Below are 20552 nucleotides of genomic sequence, written 5' to 3'. Positions count from 1 at the left end.
CTGGAACAAGGACGCGAGTGTCTGGCTCCAGCAGCCCAAGCAAGCGAGGCTGCAGCTTACGCCAGCGAGCTCAGCAGGGGGCTGGTGGGGGTGGGTGGGAGAGAGCTGGAAAATCTAGCTCATCAGCCAGGCGGCTGACGGGGGTCGCTAGGCCGGGAATGAGGGGAGAGAGGCTGGGGGCCTAGATTTTCCAGGAGGAGAAGTTAAACTAGCAGGGTGCTTGATGATAGCGGGTTGGAGGCAGCCAGGGTTCCTGAGGGGGTTTCCCCCCACCTTTGTAACACAATTGAGTTGTTCGACCACATTTTTGGCCCTGTTTTTCTAGCGTTTTCTCCCCGTGTCTGTTCTTGGCTTCCTTGTTAAGTCCCTTGACTGAGAGCAGCTCTGCTTATTGTGTCTAGAAGGTAACGTCTGTGAGTCCGCCGACATCCAGTTTTTGTAAATTCATACTGTACTGTACTAGAAAAGTGTGTGTGTGTGAGAGAGAAAAACAGACGGAGAGAATTGCATACAATGACAGGTTCTGGCAAACCCTCAGTTTTAAAATATTTTCATAATATCTTTTGTTAATGCATCTACCAATAGTTATAGTTTTATTGCGTATGGGTAAATAGGGATCTATTAGACTCTTCCACACCAACTTTGGAGTACTGGCCAATTTGACGTCATATGGTTGTGGGTTCTTTTTGTTTGTTTTTTGGAGGGGGTTTCCCTAGATTTTGCAACATTTGGTGCATGTATCGAAATGGTGGTTTGGGTTGTATATTGCCTCCCAGTCCCATTTTCTCTCTTTCACATGCCAATCAGGTACTTTGAATCTTGCAAACCATGCACAGAATCTTTCTTCAGTAAGATTCTATGCAAGAATAATGAAATATGTTAAGTATCTTAGAGAATTCCAACTCTGTAAGGCTTGTATTTTGTGGAAAGTGAGGTGGGTGTGAATGTGTTTGGGTGTGTCAGGCCAGTGATGATAGTGGGACCTTACAAAAACATTTTTTTAAAAATGGCTATGTTCTCTCAGTCTTAAGGAAAAATCTGAACACATGGTGGGAGGTGGAAAATACATATGAATAAGAATATACTAGAAGGCCAGCCTTTAAGTAGCAACTACAGACAGTCCCCAACCCAACTCAACTGCTCTCTTTTTCTCTCGGCTCATTAAAACCACAGTATTCTGGCTGGGGACCCCAAAGTCCTGGTTCCTGTTACTTTTTGCTTTCCCACAATTGACTCCACCCTCGCCAGAACCCAGACCTTATTTCCCAGTGGTTACTTTGTAAACATGAACTGTTCTTTTATTGGCATGATAATGTTTGTTTAAGACGTTCCAGAGTTCAACAGATTTGGTCAGGTTTTGTATTTGATAGTCAAGTCAATGCTTCAAATATTTCCTTCCCCTGCTCATCCCACACCTCAAAAATTCATGCTTGTTTGGTTTTTTTTCCCATTCGAAGAAGTGGGGAATTTCACACTACTTTGCCTGTGTGCCCTGAAATTTGCCGCATCTCTGGTTTGTGGGGCGGAGGGAGGAGATAAGAGAAGCAAATGTGTGCAGAAGTTCACAGGAGCAGTGAAAAACGTTTAATACCCCACTGGCCTTATCTGAGCATCTTCCAGTCATAGGGTACAAAAAGACACAGGCACCTGGAAGAATGGGGGGGGGGCACCAGGGGCAATTATGATTTCCTGGGCATTGGAATTCTGTGCACCCAATGCTCAGGATTGGGGTGTTCCCTGTCTGATCCTTTCTGGTTTTTCTTCTCTCCCCACTCGCAGCCATGGCTGTCCGAGCCCCTGCTCCGCGGGGCGACGCCAGCGCCGAGAGATACCTGTTTGTGGATCGGAACCATGTGGGCAACCCAGCCTCCCAGGCCGACTGGACGGCCAAGCGGCTGGTGTGGGTCCCATCTGAGCGTCATGGCTTTGAGGCGGCCGGTCTGCGCGAAGAGCGGGGGGACGAGGTGCTGGTGGAGCTTGCCGAGAATGGGCGTCAGGTGCTGGTCGCCAAGGACGACATCCAGAAGATGAACCCCCCCAAGTTCACCAAGGTGGAGGACATGGCGGAGCTGACCTGCCTCAACGAGGCCTCTGTGCTGCACAACCTCAAGGACCGCTATTACTCAGGCCTCATCTATGTGAGTTGGCTTGCCTAGGGTGGGGGCGGGGCGGGTGGGGGAGTCCTGCCTCTCTGCTTCCCCTTAACCCAACCAATTTCAACTTTCCCCAGAGGCCTGGCTGCCACCCTCCTGTCCACCCTCCACTTGGTCCTATGTGGGGAGCCATTAGTCCCCAAGGTCCCATTTCCTGGTACTCCTTGCTGTGAGTAGCCTCTTCCCCTCCACAAGACCCTAGGAACTCCTGGCTTCCAGGCCTGCTTTTCTCTAACCCAGTGCTTCCTAAACTTGGGTCTCCAGCTGTTTTGGATTACAGCTCCTATCATCTCTGACCACTGGTCCTGCTGGCTAGTGATGATGCGAGTTGTAGTCCCAAAACAGCTGGAGACCCAAGTTTGGGCCTCTAGACTTGCCACGTTCTTGACTGAACCCAAGAGTTCTGGCTTCCATCACCCCCTTCTCTCACCCACCAAAAATACACCTGGGCTGGGGAATCCGAATGCTGCAGCTCGTACCGTTATTGCCACCATAAAGAGAGAAAATGTGTAGAGTGGCACATAGCCTGAATTTCTGGCAGAGGGGATGACGACGGAAAAACATCATTGGGTGCGGTTCTTACTGGTGCAGAGAACTGCCATTCTAGGCCTTGTGTTCTCTTTGGAGACAGCACCAGAAACTGGGTATTGGAAATCAGAATGGAAAACAGGCACTTTCTAGATTTTTAAACTGGAAGCACACAGCTCTCAGATTGAGGAGCTTGTGGCTCTCCAACTGGACTACAACTCCCATCATCCTTGACCACTGGGCACGCTGGGTGGGGCTGATGGGAGTTTGAGGCCAACAACATCAGGAGGGCCACGTGGTTGGGGAAGCACAACTCCCGTCTGGAGGATCGTGGCCCACTATAAGTATTCTTTTCATTTTAGTGGTGGCCGCTAGGCCCCACTGGGTGACTTAAGCCAAACTGGAGCCTGTGTGCCCCCTACTGGGGAACAGTTCCCAGAGTTTGTGCTCTTGGCCCACAGCTCTGTGCTCCCTTTGGAGTGGAGGTGTGGTTTTGTTCAGATGCTGAGCTGTTCAGTCATAGCAGGCGCTGGTGCCAGGGAGGAGGAAGAGCTGGTTCTGGGGCTTAAAAGTTGGGCTTTTGTTGTTCCCAGTTTGTGGAGTCCGGGTGCGTGGGTGATGACGCCAAAAGGGGGGAGCCGAGTCTCCTCCACCCCAGTAACACACGCAGCTTAGCTACAAAAGGAAGCGGGGAAAGATGCCCCCTTCTCTTCTGCCCTGACTGGCATTGTCAGCTTTGGTTTCCGTGCCACCCAAGCGGGCACAAAAGGCTGCCCTGAGAGGCAGGATGCCAAGGCATTCTCTCAGCCGCACGTCATTGCTAACTCGCGGACAGACCAGCAACCCTCCCTTCCCCCGTTCCAGTCCCCACCCCTGCAGCTGGGTATCGGGGCGGGGAACGGACTAGACCTGTTTAGCTAGAACAGGAGCCCGCGACGAGGTGTGAAACAAATTCTCCCGAGGGCGCAGTTGCAAACACTCACACACTTCATCTTGAGAGTGGAAGGCTGTAGATTGTGGGTCGCCTAGTTCTGCCACCTGCTTTGGGGCAGAGGGCCTCTTCTATGGGAGATCCCAGCAGGTGGCACCTTTTGAGAAAGTGCCGCATGGAAGGGGGTTTCTGCAGCTTCCCTCTGCGGCATCTTTTGCTCAGGTGTCCTCCCCCCTCTCTGCTGTTTACCCCACACCTGCCTCCCTGTAGTCCCAACCTATTGCTTTGTGTTCTGTTCACATTCATCCAGTTTTATGCAGGCTTCCAGCCTCACTGGCCCTGGAGTGAAACTGTACAAGCATAGTCAGGGTAGGTCTTTGGGGTTGGGGCAGAAGCCCAGAGCTCCACGCAGCAGAGCGATTCGCAGGGTCCCCACATACTGTCGCAGCTTCGGTTTATCTCATTTTGAAGTTGGGTGCAGCATTTAGACTGTGCAGCTTCCCATAAGACCGTGAAGTCCAGAGTCTAAAATTATGTAAGCGCTCCACTGGATTGCTTTGCCATGGGTGGAACTCGGCTTATGGTGTGGTACCATAAACCACCCCAAAATCGGGCTGGTGGTGGTGTGACAAAGACCAATCAACATTCAGCTTAATAACCAGGTTTACAGAAAACCACAGCCACAGTAGCGTTAAGAATCGGCCCCTATTGGGTTACATGTGAACAGTCTGTTTACCTTCTTAAGCTTGCCCACTGTATTTCCTTCTTTTAAAAAACCCTGGTAGTATGTACCCAGGAGTGCCCTTGCAATGAAGCCACACGAGGCAATTGTTTTGGGGCAGGGGATTTTCTTGTGTCCATCATTCCACATCATTTTTAAAAAAAGAGAGTTCCAGTCCAGAACCCAGAGACTTTTCAGAGTTGAAAAAGCTGGAATTGCCACTTTCTGCCGCATATATATTCTGCCCCCCCCCAGCCCCCAATTGCTGCTCATGTAAACCAGGTGCTTGGTCCCTGCTCAGCCTTAAGATACGCTTGATTGATAAATTGGAAGTGGATTAACTTAGCCTGCATCTCTTTTTCTTCCATTTTGCTTCCGCCTGAAGCAGAAGCAATTTTCAAATTTACAGATGTTGGTTTTGGAAGGAAGCACGGCAACTTGAGAGCGCTTGTGCGCAGGCATATTTTACCTTGCAGTTATGTCTGTGTTTGGGGGATGAGGCTTGCGGAGAACTGTTCTGACGTGCTGCTCCCCCTCCCCCACCCCCCTTCCTTCTCCTGCAACCACAGACCTATTCAGGGCTTTTCTGCGTGGTCATCAACCCTTACAAGAACTTGCCCATCTACACGGAGCAGATCGTGGAAATGTACCGGGGCAAGAAGCGCCACGAGATGCCACCCCACATCTATGCCATCTCTGAGGCTGCCTATCGGAGCATGCTGCAGGGTACGAGTTGGAAAGCAAAGGGGGCACACAGAGGTGCCATACATTTATGGCACTATGATGCCGCTTTAAACAGTCACGGCTTCCCCCCCCCAAAGAATTCTGGGAGCCTGTAGTTTGTTGAGGGTGCTAAGAGTTGTTAGGAGACCCTTATTCTCCTACTTCTTTGGGGGAAGCCATGAGTGGCATCTCATGGTGCCTTAGAAGTTCACTGTGAATGTGGCCTGAGACTTGGGCAGGGAGGGACCTTGCAGCAGCTTGCTGTGGGAGGTGGGGAGGGGTGGAGAAGTTCCAGCCATTCCCCGTTCCAAACTGAATTGGAGGAGGGAAGAAGTGTGTGGCTTTGGGGTGGTATGTGTCGGAGAGGTCCTAAAAATCCTGTGGTTGGTGAGCTTTGGGTGGGTGGGTGGGTGGTTGCATGTCTGCCTCTGGTGCCCTCTGGCGGAGGAGACTGCTCCTGCCTCTTGTCTCTGAATGGTCTCTCTTCTTCCTTTCCCTCCTCCAGACCGAGAGGATCAGTCGATCTTGTGCACGTGAGTGTCAGCAGGAACGGTATACCTGCTGGGGAGGGGCTTTCAGCAGCAGGTATGTGGGTGAGCCAAAGGTCATTACACACCCATTGATTCACGTGCCTGTTTGCCTGCGGCTGTGGAAATCTCTGCGGGCCAAAAGGGCGCCGAGCACCAAAACATACCAGTATCTGACACAAGGCATGCCAGTTTAAGCAAGAGGATCCCTGCAGTCCTGACAGCTGTCCACAACGTGAGCTGTTGTGCTCACACAACCTTACGGACATCCATCTCATTTGCCCAGCTTCCTCCTGTTCTGTTCAAATGCCAGGCTGGATGGGAAACACTTCTCCAGCAATGTGCTTCCTTCCTTCCTTCTCTCCTCACGACAAAAATGACTGATCTGGGGTCTAAATCACGAGGCTTGCCTCCATATTAAGAGGGAAGTGAATAATGACATTTTACCATTTAGATGTTGCTTTAGAGAAGCCTTGGCTCTGGGGGCGGGACTACAACTCCCACCAGTCCCAAGCCAGCACAACCCTCTATTCCCCTTTCTGAGCTACAGTTCCCAGAATTCCCTGGGAAGAGGAATTGCTTGCCAACACTGCTTTGAGAATCATGGCCTCCAGACGACTCTCAGAACTCTAAGCAAAATTCCCAGGATTCTTTGGGGGAAGCCATGGGCATTTGAAGTGGTCCCATGCCCCTTTAAATGTTCAGTGTGGATGGAACCTCTCCGTCAATACGCTACGCCAGCTGAACTGATGTGTGATGCAGACCCAGGAAGTGGGAAGAGAGGATGCTGCGTTTATTTACCACTTTAGGAGACCACTTAGTTGAAGCTGGGGAGGGAAAGGGGGGTGAGCTCCACCCAGGATCAAGCGCCCTCTTTTTCTCACCCCTGGTGTCTGGTCTCCTTGGCAGGGGTGAGTCGGGTGCTGGGAAGACTGAGAACACGAAGAAAGTGATCCAGTATTTGGCCCATGTGGCTTCATCGCACAAAGCCCGGAAGGACCACAATGTGCCGGTGAGTGACCTCTGGCCAATGCGTGCTATCTTAGCTTTTGCTCTGCTCTCCCCCCCTTTGAAAATGCTCCCTCCCCCGGTACTCCACCAACCCTCAAGCGGAGTTGACAGTCTCTTCCTCTCCGCCCCCCACCCCCCCGGGCAGCCAAGAAAAAGATGCCTGTGTGTGGAAGCTTTCCCCAAATGCTCATACTCCAGAATGCATGAAGTAGCGGGAAAGTGGAAGCACCCTTTCAAGTGCGTGCAGAGTGCCTTCCCCTCCTTAGTACGTAGCCAGCCACACCCAGTCTGTGCCTGCTCGGAATGTCTGTGGCATCTGGGCAGAGGCATCCGGGCAGAAGCCAGCACCAAAATGGCCTGCCCGTCCCGCTTGTGTTGTCGAAGGAAACGAGTCACTGCCTGTACCTGTCGTAGTCATTCCTTTCAACCTGCGTTGCCACGACTGCTCACTCTGTCCTTCCCACCTTCCCTGTGTGCCTCTTGCTCACTATGTCCCGTCCCCCCATCTGCCTCCCTCCATCCCCGTCACTGCGGTTCTGTTCCGACGCCCTCGCAGGTCTGCAGGTGCAGGGCTTGTCCTGCCAAACGCTCCTGCGTCTTGGCGGAAGTAACACAAGACGAGGCAGTTGGTGCCTGCCCTGTTCTATAAGTGGCTGGGTGCTGGCCTACTGGAGTCAGGATCCCTTCCCTTTCTCTCTCTTGTCCGCAAATATGGTAGAGATTTCACCCCCTCCTCCTCCCGCATTGGAGGTCCTGGGCACTTAACAAACTGGAGAACAAAACCAGGCCCCTAGCCAAACATTTTGCGGTGAAGAGGTCTACGTGGGGGCAAGGAACCACTGCAGAACTGCCAGAACTTAAGTACAGGCCACCTGATATGTCAGAGTCCATTGTTCCCTGCGGTAATAAAATAAAAATGTTTTAACATTTAGGAATAAGGGTTTGGTGCTCATGCGTCGGTTATCCCAACACTCACTAGCCCCAGAATGTTGGAAGTGGGGAGGAAGTTTACTCCTAAGTTAAGCAATTGGGCAGAATAGAACCTGCAGCCCCCCCCCCCATATAGCCACAAATAAAAGCATGAAGAAAGTTGACAAAAGAGAAGCTTTCCTCTGCTCTCGTAATATTATTACTCAGGGGTCATCCAGTGCAGTGAAGTTGACAGGAGAGCAGATTCAGGACAGGCAAAAGGAAGTACTTCTTCAGATAATAAAATATTGGTGCCTGGTAAAAACATTCTTGCTTAGACAAGCCTATCCAGATGCTTAGAAAGTTGCGGGTAATTTCAACCTGTTTTGGTATTTCAACTTCTGTATGTTTTAAAGTATGGTTGTGAATTGTTCTTGGGTTTTCTTGTTTTATCTTTTTGCAAACCGCTTTGAGGCTTTTTTTTTAAAAAAAAAAATGGAGCGTGTATACATTTTACGAAATAAATAAAATAAATAACGAGTGTTTCAATTTAGAGCAGGCGTCCCCAAACTTCGGCCCTCCAGATGTTTTGGACTACAATCCCCATCATCCCTGACCACTGGTCCTGTTAGCTAGGGATCATGGGAGTTGTTGGCCAAAACATCTGGAGGGCCGCAGTTTGGGGGTGCCTGATTTAGAGGGTTCCCTGCCATAGGGACCTGGTGATTAGGCCAGTTTACGTGGAGGGAGATACAGTATGCCCTAACCGATGTCCTCTGGCCATGACAGCTAAATGGAGCTTTCCACATTGAGAGGCTGTCGTCCTCTGTGGTGGCAGCAGCAGCAGAGGGCCATTGGATCCAGGCCCTTCTTGGTTTTTGTTTTTGTTTGTTTATCATTCTTCATAGTTAAATGAGTTTTACCTAGAAGTGTCTGATTGGCCAGTGAAAGGAAGCCGGAAGTTTGACTAGATGGAACTTTGGTCTGTTCTAGCAGGGCTTGCCCTTCACTCTGAGATCCTTTTAAGGAAGAAATGGTAAAGAGTGAACCTGGACTGGTTGCAGGACTTAGGGGCAGGAGGGGGAAGCTTATTGGGCTCCCATTTTCTGCCGCTGCTAAATGATATTTAATAGCCGCGGTAGTGATTATTATTATTGCAGAATTGTAGAACTTTTTAATACTTGCAGAAGCGATGCTATTACAGTGGTACCTCAGGTTAAGTACTTAATTGGTTCTGGAAGTCTGTACTTAACCTGAAGCAAACTTTCCCATTGAAAGGAATGGAAAGTGGATTAATCCATTCCAGACTGGTCTGCAGAGTAAGTACTCAACCTGAAGCGTACTTAACCTGAGGTATGACTGTATCTACAATGCCATCAGCGTACAGGGCATCCTACAGAGTCACAGTAACCAGAGCGAATACTCCCTGCCCTCTATCTCGACAAGGGGGCATTTTCTCAAGCGTCATCTTATCTTTCTTGGGAGCTTACTGAAAAACAGAGAAAAGTGGCACCATCTGTGCAGAGGGACGTTGGCAAGCCTGGCAACTGGATCTGGCCCTGGATCCCAGTGCCTGCAAAAATGTGTTCAGCTCTGGGCCTTCCCTGTTGAACTTCCTATTGTGCTTCTGTTCACTTCTCTCAGTCTGGATCACATGGGGAGCCGACGCTGGGCAGAGGGGAGGGAGCTGGTCTTACCTTACTAGATGGGCATTTGGGCCCTTTCGGACCCTGGTTTTGTAATGGGGGCAGAGTGTGTGTGTGTGTGTGTGTGTGTTTGGGAGGAGGGGTGTTCTTGTGGGCCATTGAGGGGAGCCTGCATTAACCTCCCCTCTATTGTCTTGCTGCCCCAGCCGGAGTACCCGAACGAAGCCAAACAACAGGCAAGAGAGCGCAATGCATGCCGCTGAAATGCCAACTCCCCCCCTGCCAACCCCCCCCCCCACTGCTCCCTCCTCACTTGCCCGCCCTCCAACGCTGATCTCTGGTCACTTACTGGCTGCCGCTCCTGACAGTGCCAACTCCTTGGGCTGCGATTCTGGCTTCGAACGCTTTTCTCGTTGGTTTTTTTAAAACTTTTGTGTTCTGTGTTGAAAGCGGTTCACTGGACTCTCTTCCCTCATCAGAGCCAGGGCGCTGAGCTCTCTTGAGAAAGGAACAGGATTCAAGGGTGCTGGGAAAGGGAAGAGGGGAGCCTGGGTGCACTCCCTGCCCCCCACCGACCCTTGCATTGGTTCCCGGCTCATGTTACTGCATTGTCATTGTTGGGTCTTTACTTTTTGTTTTTCCCGTTGTCTGATTTAATCCTTTGGTTGTTGTTCATTTTTGTTTTGTCTTTTGTTTTGTTTCCCCCACCTCGTCTTGCTCCCTGCTCTCTCCCTCCCCGTCCCCATTTCATGTTTCGTGACGTCATCCCCACCCATAGACTTCCAACCCTGCTTCCTACGTGAGTAGTTTTCCTGTTGTGCTTTTGGGGGTTCGGGTGGGTATTGCTCCCTGGTGCACATGCTTGTGGGGTTCACCCCCCCCACTCTGTGGTCAAAAAAATGCCCCCTGCTGGAAGATGGAAGTCGCTTGGGAGTGATTCCCTTCCAAGAGGGCAGCCAGCCTTCCTCCTTCCAGGATCTAAATTTCTGAGAGCACTTCATCTGCCTCACCTTTCTGGGGCTAGAGGGACCTGCTTTGAGGGCTCATTCTACACTGCTTCATCTTTTGCTGCTTCTGGGTCTGGGCAAACACTCCCCCCACCCCCCATCTGACCTCTTTCTCTTTCTTTCCAGGGTGAGCTGGAACGTCAGCTGCTACAAGCCAACCCTATCCTGGAGGCCTTCGGCAACGCAAAAACAGTAAAAAACGACAACTCCTCACGATTTGTAAGTCGGTCTCCCCCCCCCCCCCCCGTTGGTGCTTGCATGTAGAATAATAATAATAATAATAATAATAATAATAATAATAATATATTTATACCCTACCCATCTGCTTGGGTTTCCCCAGCTACTCTGTGCGGCTTCCAACAGAACATTAAAATACAATAATCTCTTAAACATTAAAAGCTTCCCTAAACATGTAGAAGGTCGCATATTCAATCCTCCACGTCTCCATGCAGAGGCGTACGTAGGGGTTGGTGAAACTGGCCCCCGCCAGGGAGCAAAAATCACCCATCTGACTATGGAGTGTATGATGTGTGTGGCGACATGCCGCCTCTGTCACAGAGAGCTCAGACATGGGAGAAGCTTCCCTTCCTTCTCGCAGCGTGGCACAAAGGTGTGAGGATTTTCCCGCCCTTCTGCCTTCAACCTCACTAAGTCCTTCCATCCTTCAACCTCACTACAGATGCCTCCAAGTACTACAGTTGTGTAAAATGTAGTAATTTCTAATGTGGCGACCATGGCAAAGTGAGTTTTTTTCAGGGTTGGGTTGCCTATACAGCTCCCTGCCAAGGATGCCAGGGGCCCTTGGTGTGCCTCTGTCTCCAGGCAGGGCTGGGAGAGACTCTTGCCAGACGAGTCAGTGCTGAGCTAGGTCAACCAAGGCAGCTTCCTGCATTCCTGTTGCTATGGCATGACACCATGGGGGTCTACTGGTCTGCCTTGCCTCTATCTGGCAGCTGGTGCGGGGGATCCTCTTCTCCGCAAACCCCCAGGTGTGTGGCTTGCAGGAGATAGGCACTGTGATTTCAGAGTTCCAGTCAGTGTGTTGAAGTGCCTGTATCAAATCAAAGGAACTGGCCACAGAAAATCCTGGAGTGCTGGCTGAGTAGAGTCTGAAGGTGGAAACATTTAACCTCTAGAGCATCTTGCCTGTGTTTTAGCTCCTTCCTTGAAAGGAGTACCGTAAAGTTGCCCTTCCATCTGCCTGAATGGTGGCAATGTTAAGGCCCGGCCACCTTGTGAGGAGAACTCAAGGGCAAGAAGCAGCACGAGGTAGCATTCATTAAAAATAAAAAGGAACCAAAATCCCGTCCAGCTCAGCATCCTGATCTTGAAAGAGCAGCTCTCCCACCCCAGCAACTGGTATTCAGAGGCTCCACCACTGCTGCCATCCAGCAGCCCTCTGTTTACCTTTCTGGTACTGGTGTTCCCTGCAGACCCATTTACCCACCGTGCAGGATGCAAAACCTTTCAAGAGCAGAGTTTTAGAGTTGGAAGGGACCACAAGGGTCATCAGTGTCCAACATGGGGCTCGAGGCCATGACCCCGAGATTCCGAGTTCTCATGCTCTGCCGAGTGAGCCATCATGCATCTTCCCTGAGCCATCTCAAAATGCACCTTAACCCACTCTTCAGAAAGGGCAGTTTGTGTACACAACTGTGTTTTTCACACCCCCACCTGCTTTGTTGAACTATGCCAACAAAGCCTCTCCTCCTCAGGAAGAAAAACCAGTTTCTTCCCGTCCTTGCCGAAGATCTGCTTTCAAATCCCCTTTGTTGTTGTTGGGAAATGTCACTTTTCGGTCCCTCCTTAAGAAGCTGAAATAAAGTGTTTTATCTTCCTCCTTGTTGAAAGGAGAGAAGTCTGGTTCGCATCACCCAGTGCAGTAATGCTAAGTTTCTTCCAGTTGGTGCAGAGGCGAGTTTCTACTCCTTCCTGCTGAAGAATGATTGATTAGCTCTGACCCCATCTGCAGTTGACTGGGAGAGGGAAGTCTGCTCTTAGCCTCTGTTAGCAGCCTTCACCAACCTGGTGCCCTCCTGAGGTTTTGGACTAGAACTCCCATCAGCCCCAGCCAGCAAGGGAATTCTACTTCAAAACTTCTGCATAGCACCAGGTGGCCCAAGGCTATTCTATAGTTTGTCAGAATGTTTAAAAGGGCAGGGGGAGGGGGAGGAATCTAATAATTTCAGTGCGTTCTTATTTTAAAATCATGGTGCATTGAGTGATGTCCAACATTAGTCATACTCAGACTGATAGAAGTCAATGGACTTACATTAACTTACTTCCATATATTTCAGCGGGTCTGCTCTGAGCATCACTTAGCTGAATATCACCCTTCTATCACTATTATGTTTAAGGCTAGAGAATGCATTCTAATTTGGGTGTGATGTGCACACATCCCCTGATTTGCATGGGGGTTGCATTCCTGGCCCCTGTGCATGTCGGTGGAACACATGTAAACCCACCCATTTCCTGGGTTGTGGCGGCAATATGTGCATGCACACAATTGCACGTGCATTGAACAAGCATAAAATGGTTGTTGCCTACCGGTATATATTGTGTTTGCCAGGGATCTGGGTATGTAAATGAAACAATTGTCCTTTACAAAGCCTCTGAGCCCTTCTGATCTCTGTCTCATTTCTCTTTCCCCTCCTGCTGTGTTCCTCCAGGGTAAATTTATTCGGATTAATTTCGATGTAGCTGGCTACATTGTTGGAGCAAACATAGAAACATGTATCCTTGCTTGTGGAGTTCCATGGATTTGGTTCAAAAACTAGGATTCCCCTGAGTTCTGTAGGCGAGAGAGCAAAGCCTGAATTAGAATAAATATGGGATCCTGGATGCGGGGATCCCTGACAGATTACAGGCACCTGTGGATCCTAGACCCAGGGATTCCTGATGGTGTTCTTCAGTTTTGGGTCCCCAAATGTCATTGGACTACAACTCCCATCTGACTAATCTGGCTGGGGGTGATGGGTTTTGTAGTCAAACGACATATGGGGGATCCAAGGTTGAAGTGGTAAGCTAGGGAGTCTCATAGCTGGGGTTTCTGCTTCTTGGGGGAGTGAGGCAAGCTGGCTTTGTGGAGGGGGGGGGAATAGGCGTTTCCAGATGCAATTGTCCTTCCTCCTTAACCCTGAGCCGCCCAGACCTGCTGGAGAAATCGCGAGCCATTCGCCAGGCCAAGGACGAGCGGACTTTCCACATCTTCTACCAGCTCCTGGTGGGCGCCGGGGAGCACGTGAAAGGTAAACGGATGCTGTGCACTCCCAGAGCAACATGAGAAAGGGGGTCTGGTCCTTCTCCTTCCACACTGCTGGACTTTGGCTTCCTAAAGCAGCAAGCAATAAACCCGAGGGAGAAAGAGAAGGGCAATGCTTTAGCCTTCTTGGCTCTCTGCATAAATCTGGAAGCGGAACTGGCGGGGAAGGCAAGAATGACAGCAGTAGAAAAGCAAAGGTGGTCATTGATGACAGAGCAGCGCGTCTTGCAGCTCGGGGAACTCCTGGGTGTGGGGATTGGCTGGCGGAAGTGTGGCACCCTTGCCTCAGAGATGCTTCTTTTTCTTCAATGGTGCAACAGGGGAGCTGCTGTTGGAGCCCTTCAATCAGTATCGCTTTGTCTCCAATGGGTACCTGCCCATCCCAGGACAGCAGGACAAGGAAATCTTCCACGAGACCATGGAGTCAATGCGAATCATGGGTTTCTCGCATGAGGAGATACATTGTGAGTTGTGTGTGTGTGTGTGTGTAGGGGGGGTCAAGAGAACAGCTGTGATCTGTCTAGCTCGGCCTTGGCCAGCTTGGTTGCCCTCCAGAGGTTCTGGACTCCAACTCCCATCAGCCCCCAGCCAGCACATCTAGTGGCTGATGGGAATTGTAGTCCAGAACTTCTGGAGGGCCCCAGGCTGGCCAAGGCTGAGATAGCTGATCACTATTTGCTGACTGCGTCACCCCACATTCCTTTGGGAATGTTCCCACGCAGGGCGTGATGGCGACACCCGTGACCTCCTTAAGTCGCCTTCAGCATCCGGTGGGCTGAAACCTGCTGCTTTTGAACATGAAACCTGTCATTCTAGCCATGTGGCTGGTAGTCTCCCCACTTGCCCTCTCCTCCCATGTATGTCACCTAATCAGAAATTAGTTTAGTGGGGGTTTTATAATAATAATAATAATAATAATAATAATAAAAAGAAGATGGCAAAGTGACTTAAGAACCTGGACTAGGAATCAGGAAGTCTTTGCTCCAGACTGATACCCTGCTGTGAACTTGCAATTCTAAACTCAGCCCTCCCATGCCGTGCAGAGATATAGAAAATAAACAGTGCAGGGTTGTTGTGTTCCCTTGTTGCATTTGGAGGACTTTGGACGCTCTCAAGGTGTTGCATGTGCTTCTCTAGTGGCTGCTGCCACCCACATTCCCATTGGCAGTGAGCTTCACAGGTCCTTGCATTTTCCTTCAACCTGCTCCCTTAAGCCTCTTTTGGTGGATGACCTTGGGTGTTTGCATCTGCGCAGAGGGGGGGAGGCGGAAACGTGCTCACACTAAAGGCCTTTCTTGCCCGCCCCCCCCCCAGGTATGCTGCGGATGGTCTCAGCCGTGCTGCAGTTTGGGAACATTGTCTTCCGTAAGGAGAGGAACACAGACCAGGCCTCCATGCCTGACAACACAGGTAGTAGCGGGGGCTCACCAGCTCTGATAGGCAGCTAGCTGGATTTGGGGGGACGTGTTCTAGCGGGAGAATGCCTCTTTTGCAGTCAGAGCTCAGCCTGCCTTCTGGAATGTATAAAGCAGTGGTGGCTAACCCATGACCTTTCGGGCAGCTGAGACCACCAAGCACATTTTTCCGCCCCACACAAGACCCCACTCATTTTGATGGCAGCAGAAAAGGGGGGGGGGTTGAAGTAGACGCAGCACTAGGGTGGGTAGAGAGGGTTAACCCTCTCTGCCCTGGCCTGCGTCCTGATGGAGATGGAGTTTAACTCCTCCACAGTCATCGGATTGATCATGGGAGTGTTAGGAGCCCATCAACATCCGGAAGGGCCACACGTCCCCCCACCCATGATCTAAGTTACACAAGCAACCATGAATAAACGGGGGGGGGGGGGTACCCATAAAACATTCTTAACAAAGTAAAATGCACGAGGACTAGAAACTTCTTTAAAAATAATGGTTGTGCAGGGAGAAGCTAAGATTATTCAGAATTGAAATTCTGCGCCATAGATCCTAACTACCCAGGAGCGCATTGAACTATCGGCTCAAGAGGTTGGGGCAAAAGACCTCAAGGGCTCTCACCGTGGCTGATACGGTGCTGTGGCAGGGAGGAGGGAGGATGAGGTAGTTGCTGCCATTCTTTGGACTGGGCTGCAGGACTCATCCTGTTATTTCCCAGCCTGCTACTCAGTTCTGCTTCTGCCATTTAGCTGGGCTAGCAGCAACCAGGTCGTTGGGTGTGTAGGCAGAGGAGCTGGGCCGGAAAAGCCTTGGGCTGACCAGGTCGAGGGTGGCCAGTGTGAGCCAGCAGGGGACTGAACTAACAATGGGGTTGTTGCCGGGCTGTTCTGTGCCCTCTGCAGCCGCCCAGAAGCTTTGCCACCTCCTGGGCATGAACGTCACCGAGTTCACCCGCGCCATCCTTACCCCGCGGATCAAAGTCGGCCGGGACTATGTGCAGAAGGCGCAGACGAAAGAGCAGGTTGGTGGCAATGGCTGGGGTTCTGGAGGCGCCAAGGGGCGGGGTGGGGTTGCCTGAAACATCATGGTGGAGGCTGGAGGGCAGAGGTTTGAAGTGGTGAAACGAGCCAAGCCTGGAGCCATGCCTCCCTCTGCCCCCCTTTTCCAGGCTGACTTTGCGGTGGAAGCCTTGGCAAAAGCGACCTACGAACGCCTCTTCCGTTGGCTGGTGCATCGGATCAACCGGGCCCTGGACCGCACCAAGCGCCAGGGTGCCTCCTTCATCGGTATTCTGGACATCGCAGGCTTTGAAATATTCCAGGTGAGGACCTGCAGCTGCTGAGGTCCTTTCTTTCGGTCTGCATGTAAATCCATCCTTCTCATCCATTCCATTATGCTTTCCCCAAGCCCTTCTTGCTCTCGCCTTTCCATCGTGTTTACCTTTGACCTTCGTCCGCCGAAGAAAAAGGGAAGATGTTCCTCCTTGAGGCTGCTGCTCTTCTTTCTGACACGGGATCTGTGCTGCTTTGGGGGGGGGGGGAGGAAGGGTTAAAGTTCAACAGGTGTACCTGCACCACCATCACTGGATGCCCATGTGGCACTAGCTAGATTGCTGCCTCTCGCAGCAATCCAAAGGCACAGTGTTTATGCCGGGAATGAAGCCTTTTGATGGTAGTTTCATAACTGGGGTGGGGGGAGGGGAGCACATCCGGCTTGTGCGTAGGGCAGGTATAGACATGCCTGGGCCAAAAGCACCGCTAATGGTCTGGTTCCCAGCTGATTGTCTGGGCTTGCATAGCTTGCACGTGTGGTGTTTGCAAGTTAATTGATTCCCTGCGTAGGCAAAAAGTCACCTGACAGTGAGGTTAGGTGATCTACAGGTGAGCATTAGGTGATATACAGGAGACCATTTGGAGTCCCACGTAGAAGCAGAATTCACACACACATATGCACGCACATGTGCAAAGATACACATCTATATCTACACACACACACATTAAAAATCAAGCAAATGTACTCACGTAAAACCAGCACAATAGTAATTAATCAGCAACAATAAGTAATAAGTAATGTAAGTACAGTGGTGCCTCGACTTAATGAATTTAATCCATTCCGAAGGCACCTTCGTAGGTCGAAAAACTCGTAAGTCGAAAAGTGCCATTGGAAACGCGATTTCCCATAGGAATGCATTGGAAACGGAAAAATTCGTAAGTCGAAGCAACCCCATCTAAAAATTCGTAAGACGAAAAAACCTTATCTAAAACCGCCACGGTTTTTGTTCGGATGTCGAGGAATTCGGCCATTTGTCCCATTCGTAAGTTTAAAAATTCTATTGTCGAGTCATTCGTAAGTCGAGGTAACACTGTAATACCTTTATTGTCAATGTACAACCTGTGTATAATGAAATTAACCGAGCCCCCCCCCCAAACACCCAATCTCATTGCACTCTGTGTGCTTGTTGCACAGCACACCAGCCCCAAAAGCCAGTTGCACTATATTATTTTCCGTTCAGCAGCCTAACAGCCCATGGATAGAAACTGTTTTTTAGCCTGTCGGTACGACCATTACTTTTTCTATCTCCTGCCCGAGGGTAGAAGATTAAAGAGGTGCTGGTCGGGGTGTGCATTGTCCCTGAGAATTTTTCTTGCTCTCCTAAAGCATCAATCCCTTGCGATGTCATCTAGCGGGAACAGGGGACAGCCCATGATATCATGGGCTGTGTTCACAACCCTCTGTAAAGACTTTCTGTCCGTGGCTGTCAAGCCAACGTACCACACTGTGATACAATATGAGAGGACACTTTCTATTTGTGGAACGATAGAAGGAGGTCAATAATGCTTGGAGGGCCCCTGTAAGAGAGGACTTCCTCCTTTGTGATGCACCTACCAGTTTTAATAGCCTTAAGCAGAAAAGGCACAAGGAGCAGAGCCCTGTCTGGTTGTGACACATGGGGAATTTCCTACGGGAGAAGATATTGTGGGGCACCTGAAGTCAGTGGTGGTCGCTCTTCTTGCCAGGTGCTGATCTCCACCTGAATGCTTTTCTTTCTCTCTCTCTCCTTCCCTCTCACTGCCCCCACCCTGCAGTTGAATTCCTTTGAACAGCTCTGCATCAACTACACCAACGAAAAGCTCCAGCAGCTCTTCAACCACACCATGTTTGTGCTGGAGCAGGAAGAATATCAGCGAGAGGGTATTGAATGGAACTTCATTGACTTTGGCCTGGACCTCCAGCCCTGCATAGACCTCATTGAGAGGCCGGTGAGCAGCCTGGGGATGGGAGAGAGGAGATAAGAGACACACCGTGCTTATTTGGGGAAAGTCTATTCCATTTCTAGGAAAGAGGCTTTCTTCTACAAGGTATTGGCCGGGGGTGGGAGATTTTGATCGGCACCTCAATAATCTGACATTTCCCCCCAGTCTGTGAGGAGGTGCAATGGAATCTGCCACTTCAGACTGCGCCTAGGAGCATCACACATGCTTCCTTTTTTTTGTTTGTTTGTTTTTGTGCACACAAAAAGAAAGAAATGCAATAGCTACAAGCTTCTCCCAGCAGGCAGATGCAACGATGGAGAAAGTTGCATTCTGCAAAAAACAAAACAAAAGAGAAAAACAACTCCATGCATGTGGAAAACTAGCACAGCAGATTGGCTAGTTGTTGTGTTTTACTTGCAGGGAGGTGTTTGTCCTTTTAAAAAAAAGCAAGCATGCAGGAACACCCATAAAGACAATTTGTCCCTCCTCCCCCACCCAATGTGTGTTTGGCTGAGTCACCTGGGACTGTTGGCACCCCTTGGCAGTCCACTTGCACCCCGCTAGTGACACGGTGTGACCTGGAGTATGTGGATTGATTTTCCTGTGAAAGCTGGTAGGCGGTTAATAATCTCAGCTCCAGACCTTTTTATCTAGGCTGATCCTACAACTAGTCATTTAGGGTGTAATCACCGCACCTCTTTCACTCGCATTTTATATTCCTCCCATGTTTTCCTACAGAGTCTGCCTGGAGCTGGTGGGGTTCCCTTACCTTGGGAAAGCTAGCTTAAGGGGGGGGGGACCTGCAGCAGTAACCCTGTGGGTGATCCTTAGTGCTGTTTTCCTGTCCTCTGGGAGGTGCATGGCTTTGACATGTTCATTGACATTCTTGGGGAGGAGGCATGTTGTTCTAACACCTCCTCCCTTCAGGAAGAGCTGTATCTTGAGCACACCCACAGGTGGAGGAAGAGGAGTGGGGGGGGGAGCGCACTGCCCCCGGCAGCGCGATGCCGGTAGGGTGCCATCACGGCTACCCCCACCCCTGCGCACTGGGCACCCTGCTCCCAGGACACGCTCCAGCCCTGCCCCTGCCTGCTCTCCGTGCCCCCCCCCCAAGTGCCAGAGTATGAAGCTCCACCACTGAGTACACCTTTCTGATCAACACCATTGCCGGGTGGGTTCTCTCACTCCTTGCAAATATAGCATTTTGACAATTGTTTTGCTTTAATAAATGGCTCAAAATCATGGCGCAGGGAACGGCAGTGGAAGTGTAGGTGATCCTGATTTTGTTTAAAGGGGGGGGGGGGCAATATAGCATTCCAGTTCCCAGTGCCCTGTCACTTGCCTAGAACCTTATACACTTTTCCAGGCACTCAGTACAATTGACTCTTTCCCAGTCTGTTTATCCACACCCACAAACACAACTCTTCCCAGCGAGGCAACTTCAGCTTCTGCCTGGATTTCCTCCTTGGGTTCCCTTGCTTAATGGTTTCGGTTTCCCCCTGTCCCAGGCAAACCCTCCAGGGGTGCTGGCTCTGCTAGATGAAGAGTGCTGGTTCCCCAAAGCCACTGACAAGAGCTTCGTGGAAAAGGTTGCCCAGGAGCAGGGAACCCACCCCAAGTTCCAGAAGCCCCGGCAGCTGCGGGACAAAGCTGACTTCTGCATCATCCATTACGCTGGCAAGGCAAGTTACCTCCACCCCACCCCCTTGCTGGGTTCCCCCCTATTTACTGGGCTCACTTGCATCTCGTGGTTCTTCCTGCTAGGAGGCGAAAGTCCAGCTGCTACGTTCTAGGTCTGCAGGTGTTGCTGGACTACAGCTTCCACCATCCCTGACCATTGGTTGGAGCTGATGGGAGTTGTATTCAGGCCTCACCTGTAGGGTACCAGATGGACAAAGCCAGTCTCATGACCTAAGTGCAGTGTCTAAGGGAGGGCTCAGAGCTCCATAGTGGAGCTGAGGTTCCAGGTTGCATCTCAGTTAACAGAGCTGGGAAAGGCCTATTGCTTGAGGGCCTGGATAGCTGCTGGCAGTCAGACTTTGGCCCCACCTGTTACTTTCAGTTTCATTTCACAAAATTTATATGCCGCTTGATTCTAAGAAAACTTCTAAGTAGTTTACATTGATATAATATAAAATATAAAATTATCAATAAAAGCATGCATTTAAAAGATTAGTAAAATCAGTGCTTTTTTTCCTGGGTGGGTGGGTACGCAGGGATACCCCTAAACATTTTGTGAATCTTTGTACTTTTGTCCATTTACTGCATTTATTTTTCCCGATTTGAACTATAAAATGGTGGTTTTCTTGAGTCAAAATGAGAGTACCCTAAACTTTTTTTTAAAAAAGAAAAAAAGCACTGGGTGAAATCATCAGTAGCTAAAACAAAAATAAAAAACAGGTAACTTCTTCATGGTGGCGTTGTGGGTTAAGCCACAGAGCCTAGGGCTTGCCGATCAGAAGGTTGGC

The 20552-nt window shown here is 50.4% G+C and overlaps 1 protein-coding gene across 1 annotated transcript in view; it reads left to right on the top strand.

Annotated features, from left to right (window-relative positions):
* LOC118094169 (myosin-10) overlaps positions 1–20552 on the top strand; it is a gene marked incomplete in the record, with an annotated part of 62472 nt that overhangs the window by 11589 nt on the left and 30331 nt on the right. Inside the window, 14 exon segments of the mRNA XM_060281647.1 lie at positions 1780–2138; positions 4903–5059; positions 5562–5589; positions 6493–6595; positions 9356–9385; positions 10283–10375; positions 12826–12889; positions 13306–13404; positions 13739–13882; positions 14733–14828; positions 15733–15851; positions 15999–16151; positions 17917–18090; positions 19593–19766. Coding sequence (XP_060137630.1) covers positions 1782–2138; positions 4903–5059; positions 5562–5589; positions 6493–6595; positions 9356–9385; positions 10283–10375; positions 12826–12889; positions 13306–13404; positions 13739–13882; positions 14733–14828; positions 15733–15851; positions 15999–16151; positions 17917–18090; positions 19593–19766 — 1791 coding nt within the window.

This window comes from Zootoca vivipara, chromosome 13 (assembly GCF_963506605.1).
Source record: "Zootoca vivipara chromosome 13, rZooViv1.1, whole genome shotgun sequence".
Taxonomy (NCBI): Eukaryota; Metazoa; Chordata; class Lepidosauria; order Squamata; family Lacertidae; genus Zootoca; species Zootoca vivipara.
This window is presented reverse-complemented; position numbering and strand designations above follow the sequence as displayed.